A 25990-nucleotide genomic window follows, 5' to 3' on the forward strand; every position below is an offset into this window, starting at 1 on the left:
ACTTGGGCAGCAGCAGAGGGAGGCCCCCCTTCACCCGCTTTGGCCACCTGCCCTGGACCTGTGTCACCCAGGCTTCTCGCTCCAACTTCAACCTCCATCTGACCCTAGACCCATCCCCCACGCCCAGCCCTTAACCATCCGAAGATGTCCACACAAGAACCAGGCTGGTTGTGGCCATTTGCCAAACTTTCATTATTTTATATCACACATTCATCGTGGAAAAATCAGAAAACACAGATAAGCAAAACGAAAAAGTTCAATTAGCCGTGATTTTGCCACCTGGAGATAATAAACACTACCAGATTTCCCCCCACATCTATAAATTCTTTTTTTGTTTTTTTACAAGTGGGCTCATGCCGTACAAATTATTTTGTAATTTGTTTTTTTTTTTCACTCAGCAATATGTTGTGAACATCTTTCCACATCAATAAATATTTATCTACATCATCATCTTAACAGCTGCATGGCTCTCCACTGTATGCATTCATTTGCCCAAGCTTTATTGTTAGACACACACTCGTCCCCCGCCCCGCCTCTCTCTCTCCCTCTCTCTGTTCTAGATCCCACTATGCCGCCCAGTTGCTTCAAACACATGCAGCTCCCGGCATACCCCACTACTCCCATCCTTCTGGCCTGGCTGAGGCCCCATCTCTGCAGCCCCTCCTCTCCTGCCTCCCTAATCTAAGGGCCTCACCATCCGAAACCTCAAGCCAATCCCTAGACTGATTTCTGGATAGACAGCAGAAAGCTGCAGGCCTTGGAGAGAGGATGCCTGGATGTCCCTCTGCAGGGCCTTCAGCCAAGATGTGCCCCCACTTCAAGCCAAGGTGGGGACAAGATGGTCTCCCACCCCCTATGCCCCTCCCCTGTGTCAGAATCTGCCAGGATGCCCTCCTGCTTACAGGGCCCAAGTGCCTCCTGGGACAGATCAATAGCACACCTGGCCTCAACCCACACACCAGATGCCTAGCGTTTTCTAAATTTGCCAGCTTCTAATTCAAGCCACTAGACTGCTGCCCACTGGCTCTCCTTGTGCCCCTGCCCGGTTCTCAGTGCCTGGCACAGCATGGCAGTCAGCAAGCGTGGGTGGGATGAAGAGAACTTGGGTCTCTCTGGTGGACTCCTTGGCCACTACTGAGTCCATCCATCCCATGTGGGCCCCGACCCCGAGGAAGGGAACCAGGCCCTGGTGGCCACTAGATGGCACTGCGCAGCTGCCCAGGTTCAAGAAACAGCAGGGCGCCGCAGAGGGGAGAACATGGGTCTCACAGCTGTAGGTAGAGTTTCTAAAACCCACATTTGTATCACCCAGAGGGATCACTCCATTTATTCTCTTGAGTTGCTTCTAACTGCAATGACAGTGCCCTCTAGAGGAGAGCAAGGCCACGGGCATTCAATGGCTATGTGATCCTGGATGACTTCATGAGCTTTCTCCGAGTCTCCATTTCCACACCTGTAAAATGGGGACTCGCCGCACTTACTTCCAAGGTGGCTGTAAGGATAAAGTCAGTGAAAGCCGGACACAGCAGCTGCTCTATAAACCATAGACTCCATTTAATAACACGTCCCCGGTGCTTTACCTATTTACACGTTAGCAATGGGGCGGGCGTAGAGGGGCCAGAGCTGGGTCCTCCAGGGGGCGCTGGCATGTCTTGTTAGCTCCACTGGGGGTGGGGAAGGGACAGTGTATAGGTACCTCCCCAGGACAGTTACCTGGGAGTATGGAGAGGACACAGGGGGCACCAGCCAGTGAAGAGAACCTAGGAGGCAACACCATTTGCCCCCAGACCACGAGTTGTGTGTGGCTTTGGGTCTGCCAGGAGACAGGTGTGAGTTACCTCTGACTACCCCGGAGTAGCAGTTCCCAGCTTGCTTTCCCGCCTCCCTGAATCCCCCCAGGGGCTCTGTCCCTCCATCCTTGCCCTTCCCCAGCCGTAGACTTGAGGCCCACAACTCCATTGGCTTGAGAAGCTCTGGTGTTTTTATATTTTATTTTATCTTTCTCAAGTAGGCTCCACACCCAACGTGGGGCTCGAACTCACGACCCGCAGATCAAGAGTCGCCCGCTCCACTGTGAGAAGATCTTAGTGTCTCAACATGTCCCATTGGAGTGGGTCTCTCCTACACCTCAGCCTGAGGCTTCCCAAGGAGAGGGGCCCCATGGATAGGGGCTTCCTGATGTTAGGACCTATATCTTTCCATCAGAATGGAGTCTCCCTAACAATATGGTCCCTCAGGACACCCTCTCTTCTTGGATGGGAGCTCCCTGACGCAAGCGCTCATGGTTCACCGTCAGACAGGAGCTCCTTGAGGGCAGGGACTGTCTCCCCTTTTAGCCGGAGAATGGCTACCTCAGGCCCTGGCTGGTTCCTTCTCCTGTCATCTGTCAGCCTGTGCCAAGCCAGCTCTGCTGGTGAGAAGTGCCCAACTCCTGTGGCTGCGAAGTGGCCCAGCTCCTGGATGAACCCCCAGACTCCTTCCCCTTCCTCTTTCCTGGCCGCTGTCAGCTCGTGGTTGGAGGCATCAGCTCACTCACCTTCACAGACCCAGGGGCCAGGCTGCGGCCCTGGGGTTAATAAACTTGGACCCTTTCTCTCCCCGCCTCTCCCCACCCTCCCGGGCGCTTCAGCCTGCCCCCCACTTTCCAGCCTCTAACCCTGAGACCTGCTTTTTAATTGCTTTCCCCGATCTGTTCTGCTCCCTGCTCCCCTCTGTCTCCCTGCCTGACTGAGTCCCTCTGGGAGGGTGAGAGGCAGGGGCCAGATGTATCCCTGGTGGGAGGAGAGGGCTGGCAGGCAGCCTGTTATTTCCAATCCAGTGGTCTTCCAAATGGACAGGATGCGCCAGGGAACAGGGGTGGAAAGGCTGTAGGCGAGTTGAAGGGAACACTTAAGGAGAGCTAGAAAATACAGCCATGGTCTCCAGGCCCTTGGGGGGGGGGGGGGGACTCTGGTCGCTTCCTCCCCCTACAACCTCCATCCCAAGCCCTCCGAGGTCCCTCTTCACAAAAGAACCACGGAGGAGGGGAAGACAACCATGAACTAGATTCTGTCTGGGAACCAGGATCCCCCAAGCTTAGCTAAGAGCCAGAGAGGGACATTCCCGGGAAAACTGGGAGACAGATGAGCAGGGGCCTGAGATGGAGGACTACTAAGTTAGCAGCATGCCCCACCCCCTCTGGTGACAAAGTCCCCTGTGGGGGCCGAGCTGATGGCTGGGGGTGGGAGGACCCAGGGGGAAAAGCGGGGTCCCTTCTGTTGACAGGTCCCAACACTGAAGGAGGTTTGGGCTTACACTCGGGTGAAGGGGACAGGCACCATCCCGACTCCCTGCGTGAAGGGACAATGTCTTGTTCTGTGTCTGCAGCTCCTGGCACTGAGCCTGGTTCTCTGAATCGGACAGGACTTGGTACCCCAGTGTGGGGTCCAGACACCAGCTTCGGGGCCTCAGGCGGGCAAGGAGATGGGTGCAAAGGGCCTGGGAAGAGAGTATTCTAAACTCCCAGAAGTGGAGTGAGGGGCTCTGCCCAGAACCCCAAGGTGAGAGAGGCCAGGTGAAGCAGGAAGAGCGGCCTTAGATCAGGCTGGGCCTGCAGTGGATGGGGGCGGGGGGCATTGATTGCGGTGTCTCCAGGATGACTCTCTTTATGTAAGAACAATCCAATCTCAGAGCCTCATCGCCACCCACGGAGGTCAGCTGGGAGCTGGCTGTCAGCTCACTGCCCCCTCAGCCCTGGCCAGCTCCCTGCAAAGCTGGGACCAGCCAGGCTGCCTCCTGGCCAGCGGGACACCATGCAGCGAGCACTCCCAGCCAGACCTCCTGTGATTGAGGGCAGGAGCCACACGTGCTTAACTCCATTGGCAGAGTCTTTGTACATTTAATGGGTCATCCGAGAGCATATCTTGCACCATGGAGCCACAAATGTTTGCTGAGCGAATGGCCGGTTGCAGAACATCCTTGTCAAGAGTGACCTCTTCCTCTTGCGGGCTGCCCCCAGCCTAGGCAGATTCTGCCTCGTGCGATGGACCCTGTTGTGTGAGGCTTGCCCTTCTGGCCCTCGTTACCAGCCGCCTTGTCCTGTGCCTGCTGCCCCGGTGCTTGCAAGGGTGATGGTGACCATCAAATGAGATGAATATATGTGAGGGCCCCAGGAAATGCGCAAGTTATTCCATTTGAATCCAACAGCACTCAGCCAGGTCTCCTAAGGTCAAGGCACCACGCCAGGCCGCTGGGGGCTACAGATGTGGAGCTGTGACTGCTTCTGTGGGAATCATGGAGCATGGGGGGAAAAAACTCATTAAGACTAATTGGAGAGGCGGGAACCCCAGGCACGCAGGAAGAAATGCCGGTTCACTTCTAAAGGCAAACAGCTTGGTGTTATGCGAAGAACCAGACCCTGGTCCGAGTCCTGGCCCTGCCACTTGCTGTCTAACCCTGGGCACGTTTTGTTAACCTTCTTGAGTCTCTTTCCTCATTATACCTCATAAGGTCGCAAAGTTTTGTGAGATGCCTGCAGCCGGGCAGGACCCAGGGCGCCTCTTCTGTGTTCTTGTCTCCATTCCTCCAAATAGGAGTCCAAACTGAGTGGGGCAGGGCTCACCAGGTAGAGGGGGAGGCTGCTCCCCCAGAACGGCGAGGACTCATTGGAAATTAGCAGCATTATTTACACGCTACTCAAAATGTGCTAAACACCTTTAACATGTTTGTTTTGAGAAGCAAGTTAAACACAGACTCCTATAATTTTATTTACACTATTAATTCATTCAGCCAGCCACATCTTCCTGGAGAGACAGAGGTGAACCTGTGTTGAACCATCACAACCCAAATGAGTGGAAAGGAAAGCCACGAATAGGGTTGAGAGTGGGGCTTTTGGAGCTGGAGGAAGATTGTACTGGGTTCAAGCGGTCGGGGCTTAGCCTTGAGCCTTGAGCCTCACCTGAGACCTGGGGCCGCTACACATGCTCCCTGACAGCAGGACTCTTAGCAACCTCTGCCCAAGGCCGCAGAAGGATGGTGCAGGCCTGTACGTGGGATGCTTTCTTCACCCACTCAGGAGCAGAGGCCCTTGGTGGGGGATGGGGCCACGGAGTAAGCAGCAGAGCTCACCCTTAGGCCCAGACCTCAGGCTGCCGAAGGAGGCAGTGGGGAACGCTTTCTATACTCAGAATCTTCTGGGGAAGGTTGCTATCCTGTGCAGGTATATGGAAAGAAACACACACCAAGAATGGAGATGGTTTATTAATTATAATAAAAAAATATATCTATATCTACATGTACATATATATGTATATATGCAGAAATAAAGGATCAGAGGATATAAACGCGAGTATTAACAGCTCTTACATCTAGGTGGTAGCATTAAGGCTGAATTTCCCTCTCTTCTGTACGCTTCTTTTTACACTGAGTGTGCATCCTGTTTGCAGTAGAGTAAGAAATGATAAAGCTATCTTCGTTTGGAAATCCAAACACCACTATCATCCACATCATCACTAGGATGGCAGCCCGGGGCTGGGGCTCCTGCTCTGGGCTGCAGGGATGAGGCTGACGGTGCCTCCCTCTCTCACACACCAGGGAGAGTCAGGCTGGGAGCCCCTACCGCGCCCAATCCCATCCCATCCCATCCTCGCCCCTTCTTCATTGCACAGCGGCCATGACTGCACAGAGCCCTCTGTTAGATGGGAGGGGAGGAGCAAAGTCCCCCAAGGCCACCTGCTCGCGTGGAGAGTGTTATGAACTAGGGGAGGTAAGGTGGTTGCACCTTTAAAATAGCAACATGTTGACACTCAAGATGAATATATACAGGCTGAGAAACTGAGTATAACAAGAGATTGATAAAGAGGGCAGGTAGCAAAATGAATGGCTGGTGAGGAGTGTTAATAAAGGAAGAGGGTGTTGCCCTTAATTGCTCCGAGGTGAGGAAGGCAGGTCAGGGCTCCTGGCACAGGCGGTTCCCGGGACCACGAGGAGCTGGTGGGTCAGGACACCTTGGTGATAGAGCTCCCAGATGACAGGGCTCCCCCAATCCCCATCAGTTCCTGCTGGCTCCTCTGGTTGCCAGGGCAGCGGGGACTGGAGGGGGGTTCTACAGGCCAGTTGGATGGGGACAGGCAGGGAGGAAGAAAGTCAGGTTCTGTCCCACTGCTCCCCACCCCCACTCTTCTCCCACTTCTCTCATCAGGGTCCCTAAAACGCTGGGAAATATCCCAGGCCTTCCTTTCACCTGGGTCTTGGCCCTCCTGTCCCCTCCTCCTTCCTGTCTGCATCTCCCATTGTGGCCCAGACCATCCCTGTCCCCAGTGCCAGTCACCTGGGATTGTGAGGGGCCCAGCTGGCCTCTTCAAGGTGCTGCTGGGGAGGCGGGCGATGCGGCTTCGGCCACGGGCCACTCCCAGGGAGCGGGAGACTGAGGAACTGAGGGAGGGAGGGAAGGAAGGAAGGAAGTTAGGAAGGTCACAGCCACACCTTGGGACTACAGGGTAGGGGTGGAGGCGTAGAGCTAGACACTAAGCCTTGAGAGCAGGGGGAGGCCAAGCACCAGCTCGAGCTTCTAAGGCCAGATCTGAAGGCAGGAAGAGGCAGTGGGAAGGAGAGCTTCGTGGGGTGTGGCAGGGAAGTAGAGGTGAGGGGTGGGTGATCTGGTCCCCAGATTAACCAGTGAACACTGACCGTCTCCCTCATGGAGAGGAGCCTGTAGCGTTTCACTAAAGAAGGGAGCTACCCTTCCCTTCTGGTACAATCCTGTACTAGCAAGGGTCAAGGGAACCTCATTCAGTAAGAGAATCCGATGCTGGCCCTGCTCACAGGACCCCTGCTACTGGCTCCAAGGGGTCCAGAGACACAGCGGAGCCCCGTAGCTGGCTCAGCATCCGCTGCCCCGGAGAAAGCTCCGTCTCTCCCCACGTACTCCCCCAGCCTCACCTCGCAACGCGCCTCTTCTTGCGGGCTGAGCTCCCAGGGAAGGAAGATGTTGGTTTGGGGCCTTTCATGGTGAACAGGGGTACAGGTCCACTGCGGGAGGGAGGGAGGTAAAGGAAGGCAGGTCAGGAGGGAACCAGGAAAAGGTGCCAGCGCCTCCTCCCTCCAGCCCCCAGCTCGGCGGGTGGGGAGGTTGGATAAGATGACCTCTGAGGTTTCTTCCTACTTAGAGGTGGATTCCTCTCCCTGCCTCACTCGGCCTGGGCTGACAGCTGAGTGACAGGCCTGTTCTGGGAGAACATCCAGATGTCAGTTTCTGGCACGTGCAGGGAACTGGAGTTCAAACAATTTGACCCTTCCACCTGCCTGGCTGTGAGTCTGTTACCGAGAGGTGGTGCAGGCTGTAGGACGGGCAGGGGGTTTGGGCAGCCCACCGCCCTTGGCCTCACAAGTACAAGGTCAGTCTGCCATTTGTTCTTGGCTTTGGACTGTCCCGAGCTGGTCATCCTTCCCCTTTCCTGTGGGTGGAAGGTGAAGTTGAGAGCTTCATCGTCTCACTGAAAAATGGCTGAGTAAAATTTTTCTGAGGATCCCCTTCCCAGTTCCAAATGCTGGGCTGGAGGGTGGAATCCGGGGTGGAAATGGCAGGAGCACATATTTATCAGCGGGACTTGGGACTGAGACTGAGCCAGAGAGTACCAGTGATGCAGAGGCACAGAGAGGGCTAGGCCACCTCCTTATTCCTGCTCCCTGCTGGCCGTCCCTGAGAGGGGGTCCCGTTAGCTCCTTGCGGGCATGCCACAAACCAGCACAGAGCCGGCGGCTTTGAAGTATGGACAGACAAGCCAGGAAGGAGCAGCAGTCCCGGGCCTGGGGAGCGACACTGCTCAGACCAAAGGGGGAAAGACAGCAAATGTCCGGCTCTGAGAGTCAGGCTGGCTTCTACTCTTTGCAGCACCTCTGTTCCCTCGCCGACTCCCCATCCCTGGTCTGGAAGGATGGGAGGGAGGCTGGAAGGGAGACCCACCTGGGGATGAAGGGCTGATCCAGCCTGCTCGGCTCCTGGGGAACATTCTCCCAGCCAGTGCATTCAAGGAAACCCAGTTTTGAGGGGGGCTCCTCTGAGAGGTCAAAGGTGGCGTTGAGGTCCCGAGGGGGCAGGGCCAGAGGAGTAGAGCAGTTCTGCACGGCAGAAGGGCCCAGGGGCACCCGGCTTTTGATGACTGTGGCTGGGCAGATGCGAGGGGAGTGGCAGGAGGAGGAGGCCTTTCCCCCTCTGGGGGTGGTGGGCCCGAGTGAAGGCTGAGCCTCAGGCAGGGACCCCCTCCTCAGGCAGGGTAGGAAGGACTGGCGCTGGCGTTTGGTCCCCAGCTTCGGGGCTGGGGGACTGTCTGGCTCTGAGGGGCTCGGTCTCCTCCTCCTCTTCTTCTCTGTGGGCCGCCGGGCTACCTGGGCTGGGGTGCGGTCAGGCCCTGGTAGGACCCCCAGAGTGTGCATGAGGCCACTCAGTCGCCTTGCCATGGTCCGGGTCACGGGGCCAGAGTATCCTGGAGACTCTGAACACAGAGAAGGCAGGTGTTAAGGGGAGATCAGGGACCATCCAGAAGGAAGGAGAATTTGTAGAATTGGGGGAGACACAGGAGCCCCTAACTCCACAGGTCTGCTGGGACTCCTGTCCACCGCTGCATGACCCAGCAGCTGAGGGCCCAGCCGCCCCTCAGCACGAGCTGGGTCTTGGAGAGGGCATTGACAGAGGCAGAGCAGGGGCAAGACTCACCTGACTCTAAACGCAGCTCCAGAGGTGCCCCCCTGGCCGGGCCGGGTGTGCCTGAGGCCTCGGCTCTGGGCTCAGCTTTTTCCTCTTGTACCAGCTGCTGTAGGGTCTCAAACTCTGTGATCATGTCGGGGGTCAGCAGGTTGGCTGCTTGGAGCAGGGAGTACTGTCGCTGTGCCAGGCACAGCACCTTCAGGGCCAACCTGGAAGGGAGGGGAGGGGATCCCGCCCCTCCTCAGACCTGGCCCCACTGCTCCGGCGGTGAGGGGCACACGAGGGCGGGTCCCCTGGCTCCCTCCTGCCTTGCCCCCCACACTGGCGCGCCGGCCTCCCCGCCCTCCCAGCTGTGGCTCTTGCCCCGCTACCCCCTTGCTGGAGACCAAGGCTGGTGGAGATGGTCACAAGCAAGGCAGGAGGGAGGCTTCACCCCTAAATATGCGCCCTGACAAAGACAATGACCTGGGAGGTAGGGAAAGGGCACTAAATGACCTTGGACCAGAAGGTCCAAGTTTCCTCTCAGCTCTGCCGCTTACTAGCACTTGACCTTGAGTAAGTTCATCCACCCAAGGGGCAATGTAAGGTAGCAGCAGTGAGAGCTAGGCTCAGGTCAGCCTGCCAGCTCAGATCTAGGCTCCCACACTCGCTGCTGTGTGATCTTGGAGGCACTACTTAACCTCAGTGTCCACATCCTTAAAACGGGGATAACAAATACACCCACCTCTTAGGGTGGTTGGGAAGATGAAATGAATTATTTGGTATATAAAGTATTTAAAGAGGACTAAGCACTGTAAAGTTAACTGTGACCGGTAAAATAAAAACCTCTAGCTTGTCAGGACAAGAGGAGATGAGATTAGATATGCTGTGTTCGTCTTGGTTCTGAGAAGACCCTCGAAAACGCATTCAGTCCACTTAATGGTGGGGATCCTGAAAGAGCTGGTGTGGATCAATGCACACTTCGCATGCACTGAGGGGCTATTTAAAGGGAATTATGAGGGTAATGCGATTATTGATATTGTACATTTAGATTCTAATAAGGCAAATTTCCTTCCTGTGAGGCACGCCTCTGATGAAAGAATGGACACAGTTATCTCGGTGGGGATTACTCCTGGCCAATAATTTATCCTCAGGTAGCTCTACCTGCCCGGCCATCCCTGAGCCCCCTCCTCTGCCTTCACTGTCTGCTTGGGGAATCCAAACTCATTCGATAAAGCAGCCACCAGGCCTTTTTGAAAGAAGGCCGGATATAAATTAAAAAGGACACAGCAGAAACTCATTCTACATCTGCCTGAGCCACACATTATAAGATTAGACCACTGAGAAAAGTGAGTGTCTAGGGAGAAAAGCATGGGCTTGGATGTCAGGTGACCCTGGTCTCACCCTGTCCCTCTGGCCGTGTGGCCCTGGTACCCCATCTGGCAAGTGGGGAGCTGGCCTATACCACGGGTTTCCAAATTAGGTTTCACGAAACCCATCGGAGGACATTTAAAATGGAGCTCTGCTTTATCTGTTCTACATATTAAACTTCAGCATAAGATTTCATTTGAAGAAAGGACTTTGTAGCTAAAAAACATCCTGAAAAACCACTGAACTGGAAAATCTAAGATCCACTCAGTGCCCTGGTGGTCTAAGATTCTAAAGTCTAAAGCCAAAGAGAAATGATTTTCTATTATCTGGTTGTTAGGGTGTTTCCAAGTATGGAGAGGATCTAGCATGTTCTGTAGCCCCTGATACATGGGGTCTTCTGTCACATTTTATTAGTGTCTGTTATTAGCCCTAAGAAGAAAGGAGAATAAAGCCTATGTTCCCCAAATCATAGCTAAGAGTGAAGCACCTTGTCGGGGATCACAAAACCAGAGGCAAAGCAGAAAGGAGAGCCCTGGAGTTCTCCCTCTTCATAGTGGGGGACGCCAGAACAGGGAAGGGACCCTGACTCATCAGTGGGAGCCCTGGGGGCCAAGGGGACATCCTGCCAGTGCATCCTGGCCACTCCAGGGCCCCGGGGAGTCAGCAGCAGGAGATAGATAATGAGCCGCTGATTATTCAGGCTGCAGCATTTTTGCTGAGTAGGGAACAGACACTCCCCAACAAGAAATAAAATTAAACAGGCCCTTCTGTCCGGAAGCTTTAAATATACTGCCTAGCGTGAAGCGTGCTGGGGAGGCAGGAGTGGGGTTGGCAGCAGCAAAGCTAAGTGGCAGGGGATTTATGGTCTAGGGGCCAAGGAAAAACATACTAGCAGCACCTCTCTATTAAGCACAGAAAGAAGGGTCCAGAATCCATTTCTCTCTGGCTCTGGGTGGTGGTCTGTATTTACTTCTGAGAAGAAATAGCCACAATCTGTTGATGAAGACACTTGATAAACGCCTGACTCGGGACGGCTGTCCCTTTCTCAGCCCGCCACCCAACTTCTCTTGGCTGCTTGGTTCCTCCTTGCAGAGGACAGACGGGCAGCTCAGCCCCCAGACTGGGAAGCACAGCACTAGCCAGGCAGCCCTGCCCTAACTTGGTGCTTGCCAGCCAAATTCTGGATGGAATTTGGTGTTTTGCTCACCAGTTATGTGGAAGAATAGAGATGACGGGTAAGTACACAGAGTAGGTGATAATCTTAAGTCGTTGAAAGCAGATCAGGGACAACATTGAGGGAAAAAGACTCGACTCTCAACTAGAGCAGAACCAGAGCATTGGCGACGTGCCGAACACCGGCTCCCCCCCCCCCCCCCCCCGAAGGTCGGAACCCATCGCCTGCCACCCTGGACCCCGGAGAAGAACGAGAAGACACCTACTGCTTAGAACAGTCCCTGCCCAAGTTCTGTGGTGAGAGGCAGCCCGTGTCTGGCTTGGGCTGCAGGGTCAGGCCCGGGGACCTTGGCAGTGGGTGTCTGAGGGTCTGCTCTGGTACCTGGATTGGAACCTAAGGAGGAGAGGAGTCACAGGTAGAGGGGCCAGGATGGCCACCCTCCCCCACATAAGCAGATCTTAAAATCCTTCCCTCTTCCAAGGGGGGATGAAAGAGGGGATCTTGGGCTGACCGGGTCCCATTTGATCCTTTCTCCATCCCAGACTCCTCCTTTCTCCCTGCTCCCCTTCTGGTAACATGCATGCTTGTCACTTCCAGACATAGGCTCTGACAGGGACGCCCCTTCCTGCACAGGATCTGAAAGCCCCTTAATGACTAACACGTAAGACATCCAGGTGGGGAGCCCAGAACTGAAGAGACTCTGTGAGCTGAGGAGGGACATTGCTTCCAACCCTCCACTAGCTCCAGGTCCTACCTCCTCGGCTGGGTCGTCTTCCTTGTCCTCTGGGGGCGGTTCCCGGTCTGGAGAGTTCCCTTCCATGACCCTCCCCACCGGGGCCTCTGGCCCCAGGCTCTCCTCTGGAAGGACTGCAGACCCTGGGTGGAGCTCTGGGGTGCAGGGCTGGCTGGGAAGATGGGACGGTGAAGGGCAGCTGGGAAGGATAAGGGGGAAAGGAGGGGACTTGAGAGGCGGGAAACAGGGTCAGGTGGGGAAAGCAGGGAGGGGTGGGGTCTCTGTGGCACCAGGTGGTAGAGAACCATAAGGGATGGATGCCTGGGTAACAAGTGGGCAGTAGCAGAGGGTGAGAGAGGGAGTTGGTGATTTCCTGGCTTAGGAAACAAGGATGCTTGTCTGTTAATTTTACCTTCTTTTAAATAGTATATGCTCCTTATACAGGCTGGGGGGTGCCACTAACTCATCTGACACAGATCATTTCTTCTATTCTTATTTTACTGAGAGGTGCTATTAGGGCTGTCTAGAATACGCTGTGTCAAATGAGAGAGCACTGGAGGTGGCAATCAGTGTCCTGGGCACTGGCTGGGAACCCTCAACCCCAGGTGGCAGCACAGAAGCTGGGGAAGGGGGGTTTTCCCTGCTGAGCTAAAGAGGGTAAGCACGGAGGCAGGACTCACGCTTGCTGGGGAGGGCCGGATCTGGGGGATTTCGGGAGGTCTTGCGGTGGCGCCTGGGCTCCCGCCTCGTACATTTGGAGCTTCTCCCTCAGGGCAGCCACCTGCAGTCAGAGCAACCCAGCCTCTCAGAGCCCCAGGTGAGCACAGGAGCTGAGGGGTGGGCACGGAGCCCTGGCGGCACCCCACTGCTCACCTCTGGCGCCCTGCTTCCCGGCCAAACTCCCCAGGAGGGCTCCTCACCTCAGCCTGCAGCTGCTGGCAGATGGTGGCATACTGGCTGATGTGACAGTCCAGGCTGATCACATTACTCTTCAGCTAAGATGCGGGGTAGAGAGGGGGGCAAGGTACAAGAGAGATTTCACGTGTTCATTCAAAGCGGCTTTTAGCCACCACCTCCGATGACCAGGCACTATGCTAGGCGCTTTACTCACATTCTCAAGAATCACCCTCCCGACTGGGGAAACAGATCAGGGAAGGGCAGCGATTTGCCTGGGACCACAGCAAGAGGCAGAAGGATGCTTTGGAACCCAAGACTCCTGACTCCCTGACCAATACACTCTCACCAGGCCAGGGGCTTCCCAACAACAGCTCCAGGAGCATCAGGGCTCCTCAGAGGAGGCAGGGACAACTCTTTTATCTGTGTTACATGTTACTGTTTATGTTGTTTGGCTGAAAATATTGTCCTGCTGCTAAAAACAAGTCTGAAAAAGATCATTGGCCAGCACTTGGCCACCCCCTTCCGTTGTCTCCCTTTTTTTTTTTCTAATTTTTGAAATGTTTTTTATTTTTGAGACGGAGAGAGACAGAGCGCAAGTGGAGGAGGGGCAGAGAGAGAGGGAGACACAGAATCGGAAGTAGGCTCCAGGTTCTGAGCTGTCAGCACAGAGTCAGATGCGGGACTCGAACTCACGAACTGTGAGATCATGACCTGAGCTGAAACCCAGAGTCAGACGTTTAACCAACTAAGCCACCCAGGCAACTGAGCCACCCAGGCATCCCTTATTATTTTTTTCAAGTCTGGAGACTGTCCTGCCTCTCCCGCAACTGGAGTCTTCCCAAGGATGGGTACTACATGGCTTCTATAGCAGACTCGCCCTGAAGACTGAGCCTCGGGGACTTCTTCCCTCTGCCTTGGGGGAATACTCAGGTAGCGGAGAGAGCTGTGTGGGTCCCACCCCTTCCTCCTCCTGCATCCCCCACAACAGGTTGGCCATTTCTGGCTGCCACACACCGAGAGTTTGATCTCTTTGGCCCGGTCAGCATACTTGAGGGTGTTGTATGTGTCCTCGTAGGCCAGACTGGAGGGGCTGACAGTAGCGATCATCACTGTGCGACAGTTGCCCCCGATGGAGTCCTTGAGCAGACGGGTCAGTTTGCTGTCCCGGTAGGGCACGTGAGACTTACGGCCCTGGGGAGACAGAAGGGGGCATGGGGTGAGGTAGCCGGACTGGACGGATCCAGGCTGAGACCCAGGGCTGGAGGGAAGGAACTTTGGCTTTAGGCCCCCAGTCCCCACCCTGAGAAGGACCCCGGGTCTGTGCGGTTTTACCTTTGCGTCGGCCAGGGCGTTGAGGACGTTGATGAGGGCCAGCAGAGAACGGTTGATGTTGGCACCCTCCCGCAGCCGCTCCCCCTTCGCGTGGGTGCTAGACGCCCGCTCCGAACCAGCCAGGTCAATCAGGCTCATTTTGGCCACTTGAAGGGCCTGAGTCAGACCTGGAACCCGGTCCTGCTGCTTCACGAAGATCTGGGGGCAGATGGCAGGGGTGAGGGGGTGCTGGGTATCAGGAGCCCCAGCTTCAGGCTCCAACCCCTGACCCCTCTCACCTGGAAGATGGCATGGGAGCGGGAGGAGGTAGCATTGGCGTCAGTCGGGTGCTGCGTGCGGTTGCGGTTCCCCCTGGTCAGCATGTCCAGCAGCTGCTCAGCTGAGGTTGGCTACGGAGGAGATGCCCAGGAAGGGGGCTGCGGTCTCCCCAAACGGGGCTTCTCCCCCAACAGGGAGAGCTGCTCTTCAGAACCAATGTCACCTCCTGGTTCCCACCACCACCCCACGATCCAGGGGATCCCCAAACTGCCTGGTGAGAGAACCCTGGGGCCGCTCCTGCCGCCCGAGCCCAACCCCACACCTGGTGGAAGGAAAGTCCTTGCACCACCACGCCCTTGTCGGGGTCCTCACGGATGGCCAGGGGCCCCTTGGGCTCCAGGAGGTCGTGGATCTGCTCATTGTACACCTGCGGAGAAAGGAAGCAAGAGAGAGGCCTGAGGTGCAGGGCAGGGGCAGCATGACAGAACACCATGCCAGGAGTGGCACTTTGCAGGATAGTGTTAAATGGCGAGAGCAGGACGGACAGGTTTAATTCCAGTGCAGTCTCTCTCAGAGCTGCGTCTATGCTCTCTGGGCTCTCAGCGAGCCCCCATCGGCCCACTTCCTACCACCCTCTCTCCCCACTCTCTCTCCCTTCTCCCCACCTTTAGGGGTTGTGAGAACGAGGGGTGAGGCTGCCCAGGGCCTGTGAAGGAACAGCCCTACCTCCTGGTAGCTGATGAGCACCTCGAATCGCTTCTCCTCCTGGTGGGCCTCAAGCCGCCTGTACAGTTCCATGGTGGTCAGGTACATGATGCCGGGGTCCCCCTCTCTTCCCAGCATGGTGTGCGTCTTCCCAGCCCCGGTGGCCCCATAGGCAAACACTGTGGGGGACAGAGTGGGGGTAGGGTGGTGGCAGGGCCAGATCCGCCTTCCCTAGGGGCCCCCTTGCGCATTTCCACCCAGGCCAGCCCTCCCCTTCTCCCCTAGCCCCTCCCTCCGCCTCCCTGTGCACAGCTCCACTGCCACTGCCGACACGCATCCCACCGAGTTCACACTGCGGCTTTTGAGTTCTCCATGCCTATGGCCCAGCTCCCCTGTGGGCTTGGGGCTTCCAGGGCAAAGGGGTCTCTGCTCTGAGTGAGAGCTTCTCCCTTCCCCAGTTCAGGCAGCTTCCTCTGCTGCAGGCCTGCTGTTCCTTCCCTCACATTACTAACCTCCATTCGTGATCATGCATTTGTGGGGGTGATTTGTGATGAATGTCTTCCCCCCTCTAGAACGCAAGCATGAAGGGGACAAGGAACATGTCTGTCTGATCTGCTTCTAGAGCCCAGTAGAGTGTTTCACAAAGGAGAATGAATGGAGGACCCACAGGAAATGAAAGGGCCAGAACCCTCCTCAGCAAGTGCCCAGCGGAGGGGAAGGTGGGCACATGTCAGAGGGCAGATGAAACACTTAGAAGGAAGCAGGGAGGCAAGGCCACTACCAACCAGGGCTTTTCCTCCTCGCTGCCCAGATTCTCACCTGAGCAGTTGTAGCCCTGGAGGAAGCTGTCCAGAATGCTGTGGGTGGTGTGCTGGAACACGTCCTGTTGGGTGGCCGTCTCACCAAAGACCCGGTCAAAGACAAATGTCAGGTCTTTGCCCTTCTTCTTGGGGCCATCATGGGTACTGCCCCATTTCAGGCCAAGGAAGCCCCCATCGGGCTCCTCAGGGTCAAACACCAGCACCCGCTCATCCACCACCTGAACGACAGGCCGCCGCTGACTCTCCAACTCCCGTGGGGTGGAAGGCCGGACCCGCACCACGACGCGCACCTTGCTGTCCTCTACCGCCATCACCATGGCAACACCTGGGCAGGCACACAGTGGAGATGAGGACCAATCTGACCTTCGGCCTGTCGAGGCGCCCCCTCAGCCTTGTTGCTGGTCAAAGGCTTTCTCTCGCTCCCTCCCCAACAACTGATCTTCATCTGATACCTCAAGAGAATAAGAATTGCCAGCACCCATCAGTAAATATCTCTTTCTCACTTGAAATGCCACCCATCCAAATGACTTTAGTGCTTTCAGAGGCCCACCACTGGGCTGCTATGTTCCACAAATCTGTCTACACCCGTGCCAGTGCCACAGTTTCCATCTCATTCCTTTACGGTATGCTTTTTTCTAGTAAGGCAAGAACCACCTCCCCTTCCAACCGCCCCTCCTGCCCCATTAGTCTTTCTTTTTCATAAATGTCTTTAATTTTTTTAACATTTATTTTTGAGAGAGAGAGAGAATGCAGGGGAGGGGCAGAGAGACAGGGAGACACGGAATCCAAAGCAGGCTCCAGGCTCTGAGCTGCCAGTACAGAGCCCGATGTGGAACTCGAACTCACAGACCCTGAGATCATGACCTGAGCCAAAGTCGGCTGCTTAACCGACTGCACCATCCAGGTGCCCCTTCAGAAATCTTTTAACTATTTTCCATGCATTATTGTTCTACTTGACTTTGGGAAAACGTTATCAATTCCACCCCCAACCCAGAACACAACCCCCAAACCCTATTGGGATTACAAATTGGAATAGTATTGTTTACACATTTATTTTACATTAAAACTTTCCATGCAAGCACATGGCTATTGCCTTTCTATTTATTCAGATATTTCTTATGTCCCTCAGTTAAGATTTTATAGGTTTTCATCTCTTCAGATAGGTTCTGTAATTGTCTTTGGAATACAATTCCCAAGTACTTTAATTGCTCTTATGAAAGGAGAACTTTCCTGCATGTCCGTTTCCAGGTGGTAATTGCTAGGGGAAGAAACACAATTGTTAATTATACATTTGCCTTCTACCCACTCCCCTTAAACTCTTACTAATTCCAATTGTTTTTATTAGAACTTACTGAGTTTTCTGAGTACAGTTATAGATCAGAAAAAAAATTTTTTTTTACCTTTTTTTCTCCATGGTTACGCCAAATATTTTATTTCTTATCTATTGCATTCCCTAGAACTTACAAAACAATGTTGAATAATAATGATGATAACGGGCATCCTTGTCTTGCTCTTGATCTTAAAGGAACTAACATTTTAGTGATTCACTATTTAGAAATTAGTTTTGGACAAATAGTTAATTATCATAATAGGAATTTCCTTCACTCTTTTTAACTTCAAGTTGTTATCAGGAATGTTTAGAATTTTACCTAATGATCTTTCAGCATCTCCTGATATGTTTATGTGGGTTTTTTTCTCCTTTATTTTGTTGATGTGGTAAATTTTTTGATATTACTCTTGGTATCAAACCAACTATGCATCATTGGTAAAAAAAAAAATCCTACCCTGGCCACACTGAAGTTTTCCTTTTTTTTTTTTTGTTTTTTTTGTTTTTTGAGAGAGAGGGTGCAAGTGAGCGAGGAGGGGTAGAGAGAAAGGGAGAGAGAGAGAGAATCCCAAGAGGGGCAGAGAGGGAGGCAGGGAGGGAGGGAGGAAGAGAGAGAGAGAGAGAGAGAGAAGTGGGGCTCACTGAAGCAGGGTTCATGCTCACCAGAAACAGGTCTCATGCTCACTAGATGAGGGGCTTGAACTCAGGAACCGTGAGATCATGACCTGAGCCGAAGTCAGATGCTTAATGGACTGAGCCACCCAGGCGCCCCAGAAGTTTTCCATTTTTTAAAATTAATTAATTAATTAATTAAGTTATTTATTTATTTTTGAGAGAGAGAGAGAGAGAGAATGAGTGGAGAAAGGGCAGAGAGAGAGGGAAAAAGAGAATCTTAAGCAGGCTCCATGCCCAGCATGGAGCCCAATGCAGGGCTTGATCTCACCACCACGAGATCATGACCTAAGCTGAAATCAAGGATTGGACACTGAACCAATTGAGTCACCTAGGCGCCCCTGAGGTTTTCCATTGTTAAATGGCTAAATGTGTCAACCTTCTTTTTTTTATGGTTTTATGTCATATTTAAGAAGATATTCCTTCCCCGAGGTAATTTTCTTATATTTCTGTCTCATACTTTTTCTTACATTTAGCTCTTTATCCAGACAGAATTAATTTTTTTGTGAATGAGGTTTCTAAATACCTTTTCTTTCTTTCCTTCAATGTTCGTCTATTTTGAAAGAAAAAGAGCATGCATGTGCATGTGCATGAGCAGGAGAGGGGCAGAGAGAGAGAGGGAGAGAGAGAATCCCAAGGAGGCCCCACACTGTCAGTGAAGAGCCCAACATGGGGCTTGATCTTACAAATCGTGAGATCACAACCGGAGCCAACATCAAGAATCAGACACTTAACTGACTGAACCACCCAGGAGCCCCTCTAAATATCTTTTCTTTCCAAATGGTAAGCAATTATACCAAGACCATTTATTCAATAGTGCATTCTTTCTCTACCAATTTGAAATGCCACATTTAACATAACTATATTCTCATATGAACATGAATTTATTTCTGGGCTCTCTATTCTCCTCTACTGATAGGTTCCTCCTGCAGTAACTTGTAATCGCAGTGGTTCCATCACACACATCACCTCTGTTCTTTTCTGGGCTATTCTTGGGCATCTTGTCTTGCAGATGATTTTGGAATCAGCTTACAGAGTTTTACGAAAACACCTGCTAAGATTTTAATTGGGACTACTTTGAATTTATAAATTAGGGGCGCCTGTGTGGCTCAGTCAGTTGAGCATCCGACTTTGGCTCAGGTCATGATCTCACGGTTCGTGGATTCGAGCCCCGCGTCAGGCTCTGTGCTGACAGCTCAGAGCCTGGAGCCTGCTTTGGATTCTGGGTCTCCCTCTCTTTCTACCCCTCCCCCACCTGCACTGTCTTTTTCTTTCTCAAAAATAAACAAACATTAAAAAAAATTCATAAATTAACATGAAGACAAGTGACATCTTTATAACATCAAGTCTTCCCATCTAGGAACATATTTCTATCTTTTCATTGTTCACAACTTTATAATCCTCAGTAAAATTTCAGTTTTCCTTACATGAATTTGTCTATTTCTTGATTGGCTTATTATTGGTTATTATATAGTCTTTATTAGGCCCTTTTTATTTATTTATTTTTATTTTTAAATTTTGTTAATGTTTATTTATTTATTGAAAGAGAGACAGAACATGAACAGGGGAGGGGCAGAGAAAGAAAGGGAGACACAGAATATGAAGCAGGCTCCAGGCTCTGAGCTGTCAGGACAGAGCCCAAGGCGGGACTCGAACTGATGAACTGTGAGATCATGACCTGAGCCAAAGTTGAAGTTGGAAGCTTTACCGACTGAACCACCCAGGCACCCCTAGGCCCTTTTTAAAATTGCATTTTCAGGGGCGCCTGGGTGGCTCAGTCAGTTAAGCGTCTGACTTCGGCTCAGGTCATGATCTCGCGGTTCGTGAGTTCAAGCCCCGCGTCAGGCTCTGTGCTGACAGCTCGGAGCCTGGAGCCTGCTTCAGATTCTGTGTCTCCCTTTCTGTCTCTGACCCTCTCCCATTCATGCTCTGTCTCTCTCTGTCTCAAAAATAAATAAACGTTGGGGCGCCTGGGTGGCGCAGTCGGTTAAGCGTCCGGCTTCAGCCAGGTCACGATCTCGCGGTCCGTGAGTTCGAGCCCCGCGTCAGGCTCTGGGCTGATGGCTCGGAGCCTGGAGCCTGTTTCCGATTCTGTGTCTCCCTCTCTCTCTGCCCCTCCCCCGTTCATGCTCTGTCTCTCCCTGTCCCAAAAATAAATAAAAAACGTTGAAAAAAAAAATTAAAAAAAAAATAAATAAATAAACGTTAAAAAAAAAAAATTAAAATTGCATTTTCAGGGGCGATTAGCTGGCTCAGTTGGTGGAGTATCCAACTCTTGATCTTAGGGTTGTAGAGATTATTTAAAAATAAAATCTTTGGGGCGCCTGGCTGACTCAGTCGGTAGAGCATGAGACTCTTGATCTCAGGGTTGTTAGTTTGAGCTTCATGCTGGGTGTGGAGCCTACTTAAAAAATAAATAAATAAATAAATAAATAAATAAATAAATAAATAAATAAATAAATAAATAAAATCTTTAAAAATAAATATATCGAAATAAAAAATAAATAAAATTGCATTCTCTATTTTTTTCTCCCAGAATATGGGAAAGCAACTCCTTTCTGGATGCAGATCTTGTATCTGGCCACATTACTGATTTCTCTAATAGACTGTCATTGATTCTCATAGGTTTTTCAATTAAATGATGATATAGTTTGCAAAAAATGAAAGTTACTTTCTATTTTTAGCTCTACTATATTTAGTTCCTTACCCTCCACTGTCCATTAGGAATGGACATTACATTTTATCAAATGCTTTTTTTGGTGCAGCCTGGATGATAATAGTGTTTCTCCTTTTTTTTTTTTTTTTTTTTTTTTTGGTAGCTCTACACCCAACATGGGGCTTGAACTCACAACCCCCAGATCAAGAGTCTCATCCTCCACTGACTGAGCCAGCCAGGTGCCCCATTCTTTAATCTGTTAATACAGGGGATGGCATAGACAGATTTCCTAATGTTGACCCAGTAATAATTCCAAACATTTATTTGTCTATTCCCTCTTGATTTCATCTCACATCTCTCTCTGCTTTTTTCATTCTCCTTCAAGCCAGCCTACCAAGGGTAGAGATGGAATTTCTGGAATGCAGGAGTCACGGATATCCTGGAAAAGTTCAGCCTACCTCTAGGGATATATTAACAGGGTTTAGGAACAGGGGCTGTTTCTGGGGGATATGAATAGATGAATGCTTTCCCAGGAAAGACTAGGTCCTACTGACAGGAAAGAAAAGTGAGATTTCTCCCTAATACTCCAGTAAATTACTCAGTTTTTCCTTTGGGAATGAAGCAGAATTGAGCTGATTTGAAACTCTCAGTCCCTATCCCCACACTTTGTAATTTCTTCCCCACACAAAACAAGGGGAAGATATCAACCAATAATAATCTTGTTACACTGTATAGTTCTTTTCCTGTCCCAGCAATCAGACTGCCATAATAAACATAAGAGCTAAATGCTCACTATGCAGGGGCTGTTTGAAGCACCTTATGGATACCACCTCCTTTCATCTCCATTGCAATCCCACAAGATAGATACTATTATTATACTCATTTTTCAGTGAGAAAATTGAGACAGAGAGGGTTAAGCAACTTGCCCAAGATCCCAAGGCTAGTAAGTGATGGAGCATGGTTCCAGCCCAGGCAATCTGACTACACTGCCTTATAATGATATTATATATTATGCTCTCATGATCACATTGTTGTAATTGTCCCATATGTTTATATAATAATTATAATCCCTTTTATGTAACCAGCATTATGTATTCTGCAAGCACTTTCAGATATATGGACTGTACCTAATTTTCAACACTCGGAGAGGGTTCCTGTCTCCCATCCTTGCATTCCTGCCCCCAGGGAGCCCTACTCTTATACCCAGGGAAGTAAAGGCAGAGGGTACCTGGCCCTACCATCTAGGTCTACACTGGCTGCCTTAATGGCAGTCCCAGCCCCCCACCAGGAGGGTTTTAGCTGAGGAGGAGCCACAAAGCAGCCTAACATTCTAAGCAGGAAATTAAAAAGGGCACTGGCAACGGAGTGCACATAACCTTTACAGTTCTCTCCTCTCTGCCTCCTGAGGGCCAGTGAGGCAGACTGTTTGCCTAATGAGATGTTTTCCTTCTTCCTGAGACTGTGCTGGGGGCACAGGCTAGGGGGTATGGTGACACTTGGCATGGCTGCAGCTAGGACGTCTGGGTCCTGGTCTCCGCTCTGCATCTGACTGGTGGGGAGGTCTTTCCGGCCATACCACGTCAATGTCGTCAACGTCGCATCAGCTTCCCCCTTCGAGAGCCAGAGAGAACAGCTACTGATCTGCTCCCACCCCAGGGGGATGGGGAGATTAATGAGAGAACGTTTGTCAAGTTTGCTTTGATCCTCAGTTGGAAAGAGCATTTCAGCCCAAAGTACAAGGGAGATGATTCTTTAATAAGATCTTCAGGGTTCTGAGCCAGCCACAGTCACGTCCTGTTTCTAACCCAGGGCAGCTCATTAAAACCCAGAGGCTAGTTCACTGCCGAGCTGGGGCTGGGAAGCCAAGATTCAGTTGTTTTCAGGGTAGGCTTCTCTGCCCACCCTCATAGGGACAGGCCAAAAAAGAACAAACTCCTTAGAAGCCCCTGGAGAATTTCTGAGGACTTGAGGGGATCTGCCTGCAGACATCGGGAGCTGGGAAGGCAGCGAAGGTGCCTAGCCCTTGGACATTCTATTTTCATAGGGGTTGCTGTAATCCCCCTCATCACTCCCTTACATCTCTCACATGTCTCTCTCTTTCTTTCTTTCTTTCTTTCTTTCTTTCTTTCTTTCTTTCTTTTTCTTTCTTTGTTTTTTTAAAACTTATTTATTTTGAGAGAGTGAGAGAGCACACATGCATAAGTGGGAGAGGGGTGGAAAGAGAGAATCCCAAGCAGGAGCCTGACGTGGGGCTCGATTTCACAAACTGGAGATCATGACCTGAGCTGAGATCAAGAGTCAGATGCTTGACCAACTGAGCCACCCAGGGGGCTCATCACACGTGTGTTTCTTGTCCTCAAGCTTCAAGAGAGCAGGACCCTCTTCTGATACAGTCTGTGCATCAGGTCCAGATACGTAGGCACCAGGTCCAGCATGCAGTGGATGGATAAGAGCCAGAGAAGAGTAGGGTCTGAATCCAAAAGTTTAAGAATAACTACTATTATAGCTAACATTTATTGAGCACATAACTATGTATCAGGCACTATGCTAACTGCTTTTCAAATGGTGTCATTAACTGTCACAACAATCTCATTCTGTGGCTGTTGATACAATTGTTATAATCCTACTCTACAAGGGAAACTGAGACTCCGGAAGGAACTAGTCACATCAATGGTAAGTGGCAAGGCCAGAATTTGACCTTGTTCTGACTGTCACCAGAGGCATTCTGTTTCATCCTAGACTATTCTGTTCCGTAGCTGGGCTTTTGCAATTCCCATCTCCCCTTACTTTGGTACCCACAGGGCAACATCCAAAGACCACTGGTTCTTTCTATCGGTAGTCGATCAGAGGTCAGAGGAAGGAGCTGTTTTATTTTGGTTTAAACGTTTATTTATTTTTGAGACAGAGAGAGACAGAGCATGAACGGGGGAGGGTCAGAGAGAGAGGGAGACACAGAATCTGAAACAGGCTCCAGGCTCTGAGCAGTCAGCACAGAGCCCGACGTCGGGGCTCGAACTCACATACCGCGAGATCGTGACCTGAGCCGAAGTCGGACGCTTAACCGACTGAGCCACCCAGGCGCCCCTATTTTGGTTTTTAAATAGACAATCCTAAGGCTGTAAATGATGAACTGTGTTTATTTCTTTCTTAATTGTATTCCTTTCTCTTGTCTTGTAGTTTGGCTATGACCTCCGGTACAATCTTGAATGGAGGCAAGGACGAACAATCTTATCTTTTTCCTAACTGTATAGGGGATGCCCCTATTATTTCACCTTTGGTTGGTTTAAGGAAATTTACCTCTATTTTACCAAATTAAAAAAAAAATCAAGGATGGGTATTGAATTTTATTGAATTCTATTTCTGTGCCTAATGGGATATGTTTTCTGTTTTAATCTGTAAATGTGTAAATTGTATTAGATTTTCTAATGTTAAACCACTTTCATATTCCTGGGATAAACCCCATTTGGTCATGATGTATTTTTTTTATTTTATTTTATTTTTTTAACGTTTATTTATTTTTGAGACAGAGAGAGACAGAGCATGAACGGGGGAGGGGCAGAGAAAGAGGGAGACACAGAATCCGAAGCAGGCTCCAGGCTCGAGCCATCAGCCCAGAGCCCGACGCGGGGCTCGAACTCACAGACCGCGAGATCGTGACCTGAGTCGAAGTCGGACGTTTAACCGACTGAGCCACCCAGGCGCCCCATGATGTATTTTTTTAATATACATTTCTGACTTCTGATGGCTAATATTTTCTTTGAGATTTTAACAACTACATTTACAAAAAAGATTGGTAATTTTGTCTCATTTCTGGTATCACAAAATAGACTGGAAATGTTTTCTCTTTTTTTAAGGGGAGTTTGTAGATTAGAATTTTTCTTCTAATTGCTCATAAATTTCTGGTGGAATTTGGTGGGTTTTTCTTTTTTCTTAATGGGTAGATTTGAAACTAATTCCTCAATGGACCTAAGTGTGTTAAAAATTTCCATAATTTCTTGAAAAATAAAAATAAAACATTAAAAAAAAATTTTAAAGGAGTGCCTGTGTGGCTCAGTCAGTTAAGCGTCTGACTTCAGCTCAGGTCATCACCTTGCAGTCCATGAGTTTGAGCCCCAAACAGGGCTCTGTGCTGACAGCTTGGAGCCTGGAGCCTGCTTCAGATTCTGTGTGTGTGTGTGTGTGTGTGTGCCCTTCCCCCACTTGCATTGTCTCTCTCTCACTCTCTCTCAAAAATTAAAAATAAAACATTAAAAAAATTTTTCCCATAACTTCTTGAGTCAGTTTTGCTAAGTTGTTTTCTTTTTTCCTAGAAAATTGTCCAAAAGCATTGTTAAAAGGGTGTTCCATTGAAGTCTCTCTCTTTAATGTCTCAGTAACTGAAGTTATGCTCCTGTTTTCGTTCCTAAGATCATTTTTCTTTATTTTTTAAGTTTTATTTATGTAAGTAATTTCTACACCCAACGTGGGGCTCGAACTCACCACCCAGAGATCAAGAGTCGCATGCTCTTCTGACTGAGCCAGCCAGTCGCCCCCCCCCCAACATCATTTTTCTATTTCTTTTCCTTATATCTTAATCAATATTGACAGAGGTTTGGCCTTTTTACTAGTCTTTGCAAGATACAGCTTTGGTTAAGTTAATCTTCTCTATTACATAGTAAAATTCTATTTCATTAATTTCTGCTAACTCCTTTAAAAATTTTTTCTACACATGTATTCTGTTGTCCTGTTTTATCTTAAGGGGTCAAAAGTGCCAAAGCTAAGAGGAGGGGCATCCTAGGAGCAGTGGCGGAAGGCATGGTTTTCTGTCATACAGATATTTTATTCCTTCCTTTACTCAATCAAATATTTACTGACTGCCCCAGTAACAAATTTACGGCCGCTGGCACAGCTCTGCAATCAGTTCTTCCGTATAGATGTGCGGAGAGGGTCTTAGCTACTCCACACAGACGTGCAAGGGTCCCAGATCTCCAGATTTAGTGAGCAGGAGGACCTTTCACAGAGCGGATGCACAGAGGGCCGGGCCCCGTGCTGCTGTGTCGACCCCGTCCAGGTCCTGTACAAATGAGCAGAGGGATCCCGATCTCCACGCAGTTGTGGAAGGAAGCACCCTGCTCCCCCCACCGCGCCCCGTCCCGTTCGGAGGGAGCCACCCAGAACCTGCTGGGTCTCCACGCTGCACCTTTGGGTCTGGCGCAAAAGCTGCTTCCGCCCTGAGCGGATGGGTCCGCCTGAGCGCTGGAGCCCGCGGGGCCGACTCCGCCGTGGGCCAGAGCTTACCCTTCCTCGGCTCCCCGTCGCTGGTGTCTCCGCTCACAGCCGGGTCCGCCGCAGCCGTGAGCCCCGGACCACCGGAGAGCTCACCCCACACGCTCGCCACCCGCG

The 25990-nt window shown here is 51.1% G+C and overlaps 1 protein-coding gene across 5 annotated transcripts; it reads right to left on the bottom strand.

The window, feature by feature from the left end:
- Positions 1-5220: 5220 nt before the first annotated feature.
- On the bottom strand, positions 5221-25990 carry KIF18B (kinesin family member 18B). 5 transcript variants are annotated; one of them, XM_060645869.3, is made up of 17 exons: positions 25886-25990; positions 17944-18005; positions 15952-16278; positions 15154-15311; positions 14750-14854; positions 14448-14558; positions 14170-14367; positions 13852-14028; positions 12861-12935; positions 12621-12721; positions 11962-12139; positions 11473-11600; positions 8693-8892; positions 7943-8471; positions 6919-7008; positions 6308-6411; positions 5221-5413 (listed from the first exon to the last, which is right to left on the bottom strand). In XM_060645869.3, exons 2-17 carry the CDS (start codon positions 17957-17959, stop codon positions 5346-5348), a joined length of 2565 nt encoding a protein of 854 aa, XP_060501852.2. In that variant the 5' UTR covers positions 17960-18005; positions 25886-25990; the 3' UTR covers positions 5221-5345. The 5 variants fall into 5 exon arrangements, 4 of the variants coding, with proteins under 4 accessions (XP_060501852.2, XP_060501851.2, XP_060501853.2 ...); XM_060645868.3 differs by having other exon boundaries at positions 5221-6082; XM_060645870.3 differs by lacking the exon at positions 17944-18005 and having other exon boundaries at positions 5221-6082; positions 25886-25975.

Source organism: Panthera onca, chromosome E1 (genome assembly GCF_046562875.1).
Source record: "Panthera onca isolate mPanOnc1 chromosome E1, mPanOnc1 haplotype 2, whole genome shotgun sequence".
Lineage (NCBI taxonomy): Eukaryota > Metazoa > Chordata > Mammalia > Carnivora > Felidae > Panthera > Panthera onca.